At 41.5% G+C, this 10,618-nt stretch overlaps 1 protein-coding gene across 1 annotated transcript; it reads left to right on the top strand.

Moving 5' to 3' along the window:
* The first annotated feature begins 1,202 nt into the window (after window positions 1-1,202).
* Window positions 1,203-10,611, top strand: mep1a.2 (meprin A, alpha (PABA peptide hydrolase), tandem duplicate 2). Its single transcript, XM_035794099.2, has 14 exons — window positions 1,203-1,335; window positions 1,442-1,466; window positions 1,554-1,607; window positions 1,743-1,783; window positions 1,875-1,950; window positions 2,041-2,158; window positions 3,795-3,970; window positions 4,229-4,450; window positions 4,635-4,781; window positions 6,268-6,483; window positions 6,626-7,075; window positions 7,319-7,495; window positions 9,237-9,450; window positions 9,974-10,611. The coding sequence occupies exons 1-14, from the start codon at window positions 1,273-1,275 to the stop codon at window positions 10,122-10,124; spliced, it is 2,130 nt and encodes a 709-aa protein (XP_035649992.1). The 5' UTR covers window positions 1,203-1,272; the 3' UTR covers window positions 10,125-10,611.
* Window positions 10,612-10,618: the final 7 nt, after the last annotated feature.

Below are 10,618 nucleotides of genomic sequence, written 5' to 3' on the forward strand. Positions count from 1 at the left end.
TTGTTACATGCTATGAATATGGGACCAAATACATTGTTTTTTACTGCTTTAATACACATAAGTGAATTTGTCCTAATACTTTTGGTACCCTAAAACGGGGGGACTATGTACAAATTGTGCTGTATCTCTTAACGTTTTATTCGATAGGGATGGAAATACCCTCAAATTAAAGCTAACGGTCTGCACTTTAACCTTATTGTCATTGTATCATTTCATATCCAAAAGTGACGGAGTACAGCGCCATTAAAAATATATATCACGTTCCCTATACTTTTGAACTCACTAGCTAGCTCGTTAGCGGGGTGCACGCTAATAGCGTTTCAATCGGTGACGTCACTCGCTATGAGACCTTGAAGTAGTTGTTCCCCTTGCTCTGCAAGAGCTGCGGCTTTTGTGGAACGATGGGTAATGATGCTTCGAGGGTGGCTGTTGTCGATGTGTGCAGAAGGTCCCTGGTTCGAGCCCAGGTAGGGGCGAGGAGAAGGACGGAAGCTATACTGTTACATACGTTCAAACGTTTGGAGCTCACTGTATGTTCAAACACACTGACACACTATTACCCACTCTGCCTGTCTTTAATAACACCATGTAGCTCAGGACAAATGAAGACTAGTAAATACATAAACCTGGAGAAAACACAACTGCGATTAATACACTATTTGTTTTATATTAAAATCATTTTGAAATTAGGTTTAAACTTAAGAAACTTAAACCTGCATGCTAAAAGTGCATGTCAGAAACTCAAACGAAATCACTAAATCATGTTTGAAACTGTTGCTGACATAGTACCAAAACACAATAACATATTTATCTGCCAAGGTTACAAGATAAGATCATTGAAGATAATGATATGACAAGACACATCTGACTGAACGGCAAAGTGAGAGAGAGAGATGTGATGGTCAAGTGTTAAGTTCACGTTACTCATTAGTCATTATAAACAGATGTAGGATCTTAATTTGAGCAAGTTTGTTACAACAGGAAAATAATCCTCCAGCAACAGTACATGTGAATTATTATGTGGATTATTATTAATGGACATTTATGTAGTGATTGATACATTTCCATTAGAGCAAATCAAGTCTGATATTGTAAAGTGGATACATTATTTATAGCTATGCAATTCCTGCTGTGCAAGAAAATTCTTAGCAACAAAATGGTGGTCAAATTAAGATCCTACATCTGTATAGATCAAAGTTTCATCCAGACTCTGACTTTATTGGCCTGTTTACAATAGCAGATAAACACATATCCAACTCCTCCAGATGAAACATGGGCTTTCTCAATGCGCCATGGAGGATCACCGCTTTCATTGCAATTCTGGTTGTGTTCAAGGTAGGGCACACATCCTATGTTATTGAAAGGAATTGACTTAATTATAATAATTGTACATTTGATCAATTATATGTTGTGAGTCAAGCAGTGTCTCTTTTTGTTGTAGGTGCAAGCTGTTCCGACACGTTATGGTAAGTTCTAGATCGTCTCGTGCATAAGGGTGTATGTGTGATAATGCTCTGTGTTCTTACAGAATGGTTTCTCTGTTGAATGAATAGGTGGTGATGCAGATGCAGGTGAATTGCGAGAGGATATACTTGAGATCAATTCAGGTAATTTTCTCTACACTCTCTCAGTTAAACTGTAACATTACGGAAGTTATATAATAGTATGTGCAATAATCTCACAAATCTGGCAATATTTATTTTCCTGAGAGTGATAGATTTGTTTATTTCCTGATATTTCAGAAGCAGATCTAAATCTCTTTGAGGGAGACATTGCAGGTGATGTAAGTACACTTCTCTTCATAGCCTTGTTCTATGTAATAGTTGACTAAACATAAATCACTTAGCCTCATTTTTAAAAAATTGATTTTGCAGCCAAGGCGAAATGCAATCCTGGATGAAACGAGAAGATGGAAGTTTCCCATTCCTTACATCTTGACAGATTCTTTGGGTATGTAGGCTCTACCAACCATGTCTCAATGCTTTGTGAAATACAGTCATTGACAACATTCTGAAAACCAGTTCATATTCACTCCCTCAGAGCTGAATGCAAAAGGTGTTATTCACCAGGCATTCGAAGCATACCGCCTGAAATCCTGTGTGGACTTCAAGCCCTATGAGGGAGAAAGCACATACATCTCCTTCACAAAGCTGAGTGGGTGAGTTCAGCCAAATGCACTGTAATGTCATGAGCTCTTGGTTAACTTTATGGACCGTCTGTCCCTCCAAAGCATAAAATACAAGGTTTATTGGAGAGCACAGATTAGAAAATGCTTATCTAAGGAAATGACATTCATCATAGTGTTCTATGCGTCTACAGATTCCAAACCTGTAATAAACGGTGACCCCTCTTTTAGTGTAAAGTCGAGGAATACTGTATGTCACGCTCTGACCTTAGATATCTCTGTTTTCTTTATATTTGGTTAGGTCAGGGTATGACGAGGGTGGGTATGCTAGTTTTTGTATTGTCTAGGGTGTTTGTATGTCTAGGGGTTTTGTAGGTCTAGGTATTTGTATGTCTATGGTGGCCTGATATGGTTCCCAATCAGAGGCAGCTGTTTATCGTTGTCTCTGATTGGGGATCATATTTAGGTAGCCATTTTCCCTTTTGTGTTGGTCGATTCTTGTTCTATGTTTAGATGCCTGTCTGCATTATTCATATTAGCTTCACAGTTTGTTTTGTTGTTTTGTTAGTTTGTTCAGTGTTCAGTGTTCATTCTTTTAATAAATATAGAATGTACGCAAACAACTCTGCGCCTTGGTCCGATTCATACGACCGAACGTGACAGAATATGCTAAAGCATGTCACCATTGTTATGATGAGGTACACATTCTGTGTGGACCACAGTAAAGTAATGTTATGGTGAAATATGAAGTAAGCTGTACGTTTGTAAATCAGTTTTCTCCACAGAACAAATGAGGAAACATTGTATTGTTCCTATTTTTCCTTTAGCACATTTTTCTTACTTACTTTTTTAAAACTCTTCATTGTTGGTCAAGGGCTTCTTGGTTAAGGGGGTCATTTATGGATCATTTAGCGATTTGAGTTAGAATTTTAGAACTTCAGGTAAAAAAATATATATATGAAAAAATGATTGATAAAATATTACATTAGGCTTTTATTACAATAGCCCATAGAAACACATTGAAAAACACATTCATAATTGTTTTTTAAGTGTCTGTCATATATCTAGGAGCTCAGAAATATTGCGTTTATTTTAATACACATATTTAACCCCTTTTGGGGGGTAGGCAGAAAACTACCTTCATACTTCCATTCATTTTTTGAAACTAGTACCAGTTACCTTCAAACGAGTCCCATGACACCATCGTTTTCGTGAGAATCTCCCCTTTCCACAGTGGGGTCACATTAGTTTGTAGCCGTAACAATTTGGACAGATGAGTCCCCTGACACTTGTGGGGGTCATAATAGATATATAATAGGGTAAATAGTTCAGACGCTAAAGGCGTTTTCGTGAGAAGACCGATTTTTTGGGGATGTCTCATGGTGTGACAAACACATTTCACCGCGACATCTGGGGAGGTGGATTGAGAAACATCAATTGCAAAAAAAAAAAACGGATATCTCTTTCTTAAATTGACAGATTTTGGGGATTGATGATGGGGATTGTGTCAATCGACACTTAGGGATAATTAAGGTCTATTAAGTAAGCATTTCTCGGTATGTGACGAATAAAAAAATTTAAAATTTGATTTGATTTTGTGTTTACTCTCGTGTCATAATGCGTAATCCTGTCCTGTCCCGTAATCCTGTCCTGTCTGTGATGGCCACAGATGCTGGTCATTTGTAGGAGATGATAAGGTAGGACAGAACCTCTCCATAGGGGCGCGTTGTGACACCAAGGCCATCGTGGAGCACGAGCTCCTCCACGCTCTGGGCTTCTACCATGAGCAGTCACGCTCTGACAGAGACGACTACGTCAAGATCTGGTGGGACCAAATCATAGAAGGTGGGTGTGATGGAGTTAAGCACAGACGGTGGCAGATACAAGTATCAGTTGTGTATCAAAGTGTACACAGATTCGCAGATGTTATCACAGGTAGAGCAAAATGCTTGTGTTTTTAGCTCCAACAGCGCAGTAATACCTAGAAATAGGAAGGAAAAAAACACAATCCACACAAGAATAAGTGCAAATCTTACTTGGAAAAGTGATTTACAAGCGTCTAACAATTTTGAATAACACATTCTGTAACCTGCATATCTACAGGAAAGGAGCACAACTTTAACAAGTATGAGGACGACTTCATCACAGACCTGAACACGCCATATGACTATGAGTCCGTCATGCATTACAGGCCATTGTCTTTCAACAAGAACGCCACCATCCCTACCATCACCACAGCCATCCCAGCGTTCAATGAGATCATCGGACAGCGTCTGGACTTCAGCGCAGTAGACCTGCTCAGGCTGAACCGCATGTACGACTGCAGTAAGTGACCCAGATGGAATGACCTACATGATCAAACTGCAAGAGCCATCAACTTTGCTCAGTAGCATCAAATAAAGTATAAGGAAATTATGATGAACAACCACAGCCTTAGACATTGCCATTCTGATAGAGATTTGATGATGATGATTATGAATAACAGCTAACAGAGTTGCTGTTGTTGCAGCCAATACACACACTCTCCTGGACCAGTGTTCCTTTGAGCTGATCAACATCTGTGGTATGATCCAGGGTGAGACTGACGAGGCAGACTGGGTCCAGACCCTGAGCAGCGCTGAGGAGCCAGACCACACACTGGCAGGCCGCTGCAGAGGTTCCTACAGTACTACCTACACACACGGACAAAATCTTTCACATTCTTCATCCTGTCGTGACTTTACTTTCATTCATATGATGACTGTTATTCATCTAATCAACTGACTACATTGAATTGTTTCCTGATTAAATGAATAATGTTACAATTAACGCATAAGAAATTTGGGCCACCATGAGAGCGATTGTTTATTTAGTTACCATCTCCTGAATTAAACTCTAAAAGGTCTTCACATCCATAAAACAGTCAATGTATGAATCAACCCCTCGTATCATATCATCATTCTGAACAGTCAAAACCTCCTGCATCTGCAAAAACCTCAGCCTTACTTATGATTCAGTACTACACAAATGTGATTAATTATTTATTTACTAGCTAACTAGTAATCATATACTTTGCACACGAACCGCCGCCCGTTTGGAGTAAGAAATCATGAATGTATTCACGTGTAAATGCCTTGGTTTGCCGGGGTATCTCGGTTGGAACCAAGCCTTCTTGGAAGGGGTTTTGTTTGGGCCTTTCCCGAAGCACGCTTGTAATGCTCCAAAAGGGTCCCCACCTGTCTCTTCTACTGTTGTCCTCTGCCGTTTTCCAGTATCCATTGACTTGTCGTATAGTCCTGAACAGAACTACAGAGTTTATTCTACTTTCCATTCGCTCCTGAACCTTTCTCTTTGAATATAGGCTTGCCAGCAGTGTCGGTGGTATACATTGGGGGATGAGATTAAGAAGAGTAGTAGTATGGTCCCGCTTAAGTTCACTTTTCTAGATACTTTACTTAGGACAGCTGATCAGCTGTACCAGTTATTGTCTGGGAGGTGACTATCGTCTCTACCTCGTGTTGAGATTTCAGAGTTCGAACCACTTGAGACGCCTTTCTGTTCTCATATGTGAATTCTTAAGCCCTCGTTTTATACAGTTAATTCAAAATGGGGTTGTTCGAGAGGCTGACATGCTATCTGACCTCCCTCAAGGGGCAGTGACTACTCACTTGTAAAAAGTTATAGAAACAATTTCCTCTTACATTTCTAACATCACATCGTTCTCTTAACAAAAACACTTTCATCATTGTTCATACTACGTATTGGATGGAGATTTCGCACATGTAGTGGGTATACTTTCCAAGTTACAGTATTTCCTTTATAACATGTTTAATGACATCACAAAATAACCAACAATATCAACATTCCGAAGTTCTCTGTTGGGAATATTGTTCCAGTATTCGCTTTTGAATGAGTTAAAGTTTCCGCGGGAAAAGTCTCTGGAGATAAAGCACATTCCTTTGTGAATTTGGAGAGGGAGACACTGGATCTCCTCTCCTTTAATTTACAACAGGGTGTGAGGTGTCAACCCCCCCACACCAATTCCCTCCTCCCCCTATACATTTGGATCCTCACAGGACAGTCATGACAATCCTTCCACTTGATGTTAGCAATCATATATGGTTGGTTAAGTATTTGTACTGTATCAATGACCCTCTCTGTAGATGCTGGCTATTTCATGAGGTTTGACACATCTGAAGCAACAGTGGGGAAAAGCGCTCTTCTAGAGTCACGCATCCTCTACCCTAAGAGGAAGGAGCAGTGTCTGCAGTTCTTCTACAAGATGGTCGGGGCCCCCGGGGACAGGCTGTTTGTGTGGATCAGAACAGACGATGGGACAGGAAATGTCTGCAGTGTCAAGAAGGTCCATACCATTACAGGTACTGTATTCAGGATAACCCCGCTTTCAACGAAATACATAAAGGTGTTACACATATGGTTTGTAGAGTTTTGATAGTGTCTGTGATGCAGTTTAGTATAGGAAGGTGATCAAGAAGCTGATCAGATGTCTTATTTCCTCAGGTGATGGAGATGACTCCTGGAATGTAGCCCACGTGACCTTGAAGGTCAAAGAGAGGTTCCGCTACTTCTTCCAGGGCACGGTAGGGTCCAACAACAATGCAGAGGGGGCCATCTTGATCGATGACATCACATTAACAGAAACCACCTGCCCCAGCGGCGTTTGGAGAATTCAGAACTTCACTGGCCTGCTCGCCATAACTCCAGCCGGAGGGCGCATCAGGAGCAAGCCGTTCTACAGCGCTGAGGGTTACGCTTACGGGATCAGCCTCTACCCCAAGGGAAGAAACGGCACATATCCTGACTATGTGGGTGTGACCTTCCATCTATGCAGCGGGGAGAACGACGGTGTGATGGAGTGGCCAGTGATGAACAGGCAGGCTACCGTCACTGCCATGGACCAGGACCCTGACGCTAAGCTGAGGATGTCTGCCACCAGAAGCTTCACCACAGGTCAGTTAATGTAATCATGTGCTTATGAGTCCCTTACGTAAAATATGTCTTGCATCGCATACAAATAGGCATAGTATTGTTCAGTATTTACTGATTCGCTGTGAAATTGTATACGCTTGTATGATCTTAGTCCACCATAAAATATACTATCAAAAGTATACACCAGGCAATCTTTTGATACATGTAAAATAATTGGCTTTGTAACATGTTAATTAATACCGTAAACTGTTTTTTTCCCCCTAGATACTACTAACCCATATTGGGTCAAGCCCACCAGCACCAGTGGGGCGGAGTGGGACGTGAGCTCCAACTGCTACAGAGGATCTGAGTATGGATGGACTACGTTCCTCTCTCATGACCAGCTGCACAGGAGAAGCTTTCTCAAGAACGATGATCTCATCATTGTTGCCGACTTTGACGGTGAGGGCCTGTACATCAAACTTGACAACATCAGTTTATTTGCTCTACATACAAAATAGCGAGACATACAGTGCATTCAAAAAGTATTCAGACCCAATCCACTTTTTCCACATTTTGTTACGTCACAGCTTTATTCTAAAATGGATTACATAAAACATTTTACTAATCCACCTACACACAATACCCCATAATGACGAAGCGAAAGCAGGTTTTTTTGAAATTTTGTAAATGTAAAAAAAAAAAAAACAGAAATACCTTCGTTATATAAGTATTCAGACACTTTACTATGAGACTTAAAATTGAGCTCAGGTGCATCTTGTTTCCATTGATCATCATTGAGATGTTTCTACAACTTGATTGGAGTCCACCAGTGGTAAATTCAAAGGCACACACCAGTTTATATAAGGTCCCACAGTTGAAAGTGCATGTCAGAGCATAAACCAAGCCATGAGGTTGAAGGAATGGTTTGTAGAACTCTGAGACAGGATTATGTAAATGCACAGATCTGGGGATCTGGGGAATGGTACCAAAAAATTACTGCATCATTGAAGGTCCCCAAAAACACAGTGGCCATTCTTAAATGGAAGAAGTTTGGAACCACCAAGACTCTTCCTAGAGCTGGCCGCCCGGCCAAACTGAGAAATTTGCGGAGAAGGGCCTTGGTCAGGGAGGTGACCAAAACCCCATGGTCACTCTGACAGAGCTCTAGAGGTCCTCTGTGGTGATGAGAGAAACTTCCAGAAGGACAACCATCTCTGCAGCACCCCACCAATCAGGCTTGGCACATGTGAGCCCGCTTGGAGTTTGCCAAACGGCACCTAAAAGACTCTCAGACCATTAGAAGCATGAATGCTAAGCATCACGTCTGGAGGAAACCTGGCACCATCATTACGGTGATGCATCGAGGTGGCAGCATCATTCTGTGGGGTTGTTTTTCAGCGGCAGGGACCGAGAGACTAGTCAAGATCGAGGGAAAGATGAACAGAGCAAAGTACGACTGGGGCAAAGGTCTACCTTCCAGCAGGACAACGACCCTAAGCACACTGCCAAGACAACGCAGGAGTGGCTTTGGGACAAGTCTCTGAATGTTCTTGAGTGGCCCAGCCAGAGCCTGGACTTGAACCTGATCTAACATCACTGGAGAGGCCTGAAAATAGCTGTGCAGCGACGCTCCCCATTCAACCTGACAGAGCTAGAGAAGATCATCAGAGAAGAATGGGAGAAACTTCCTAAGTACAGGTGTGCCAAGCTTGTAGCGTCATACCCAAGAAGACTCGAGGCTGTATTCGCTTCCAAAGGTGCTTCAACAAAGTACTGAGTAAAGGGTCTGAATACTTATGTAAATGTGATATTTCAGTGGTTTTGCGTTGTCATTATGTAGTACTGAGTGTAGATTAAGGAGGGGGAAAAAAAGCAATTTCATCCATTTTAGAATAAGGGTGTAACTTAACAAAATGTGTAAAATAGGTCTGAATACTTTCCGAATGCACTGTACACTGTGCATTTATATATAGTGTATATTGTTATGTGATGATTTGAACAGTTTCTGACTGTTACTATTTAACCTAACCCACGTCACCCTAAAACTGTGCAAAGCGATCAATTGATATGGTCACTTGACAGCAAGAGACAAAATAGAGTTGAATAATTTAGCAGTTGGATTATTACACCACAAAACAACAAAAACAACAACATTCTCTCTCCTAACACTAAACAATGATTATTTGTGGATGTGTTCCAGATTTGACCCACCTGGTGAAGATGGAGGTCCCTGTCCAACCAAAGAGTCCCAGTGGTGACCTCCCAGAGGAGGAGACCCCCAGACAGGAGAAGGAGATGGCTGACGGTCCCAAACACAGACAGGCACGGGCCGTCCCTAGTGACCTGTGTAGTCCCGACCCCTGCCTCAACGGGGGAGTGTGTGTGGTTGAGAAACATGGGAAAGCCACGTGCAGGTGTGTTTACAAGTATGACCTGCACAACCTCATACCAACACCTAGGGTTCAATTCAATCTGTATTTTGGAAATTCCGTGCTGCAGCGTGATTGAAATGTAAAGACAATGTCCCCACGTTTACAGAGACTACAATCACGGTAAACGCTGCATATGTCGGCTCAATCTGAAATTATCTTTACATATTAATTGCGCTATAGTGCTGAATTGATAGTGCAGTTACTGTGTGACAAACCATACACTACTTTCCTTTTCTGTTTTTTCATACACACATTTCCACTCCAGAATCTGTCAGATCTTTGTCTGTGTTGACTGATTCTGTAATTGTGAAGTTTGACATGGGCACATCACATCTGAGTCACTACTTGCAATATACAGTACATTATCATTTTGACATGCTCCCTGCATTTTTTACTAGGGTTTTTGCTTCCATGAAAGCACAGTACGATATGGTATAGGAGACAAGGAGTGAGTATGTGTATTCACTGTTATCACTGACTCATAATGGCTGTTTTTCTCACTAAGGTGTGCCACTGGCCAGGCCACATACTATGCTGGTGAGACGTGTGAGAAGCAACATATCGATGGCCGCATTCTGGGCGTTCTGATTGGTGGAGCGACAGGGACGATCGTGCTGACTCTGTCCATCTTCTCAGTCATCCGGAGAGTTCACTGAGTCACCATACTGTGTCACAGCTATACTTATGTACCACCTCAATCCCAATGCCTCTCTAAGAAACAGTGATTATAGATTGCCACGCGTATTGTATATTTGATATTGTTATTTTGAATCAATAAGAACTCCTTGACCATGGCTGGCATGCAATCAATTCATTGCAGAGAGGGACTTTTAATTTATTAAATTACTTATGTTTATGTTAGGACGCTTGTAATTGTCTATAACACGAACTAAAACAACATTTTGTCAAGTTGCTCAATAATTGTTTTTTTAACTAGGCAAGTCAGTTCAGAACAAATTCTTATTTACATTGACGGCCTAATTGTGCGCAGCCCTATGAGACTCCCAATCACGGCTGGATGTGATACAGTCTGGAATCGAACCAGGGACTGTAGTGACACCTCTTGCACTGAGATGCAGTGCCTTAGACCACTGCACCACTCAGGAGCCTGAATGAAATAATGAAATAATTGCTTCTGTGAGATTTATGT

The sequence above is a fragment of the Oncorhynchus keta genome, chromosome 19 (assembly GCF_023373465.1).
Source record: "Oncorhynchus keta strain PuntledgeMale-10-30-2019 chromosome 19, Oket_V2, whole genome shotgun sequence".
NCBI lineage: Eukaryota > Metazoa > Chordata > Actinopteri > Salmoniformes > Salmonidae > Oncorhynchus > Oncorhynchus keta.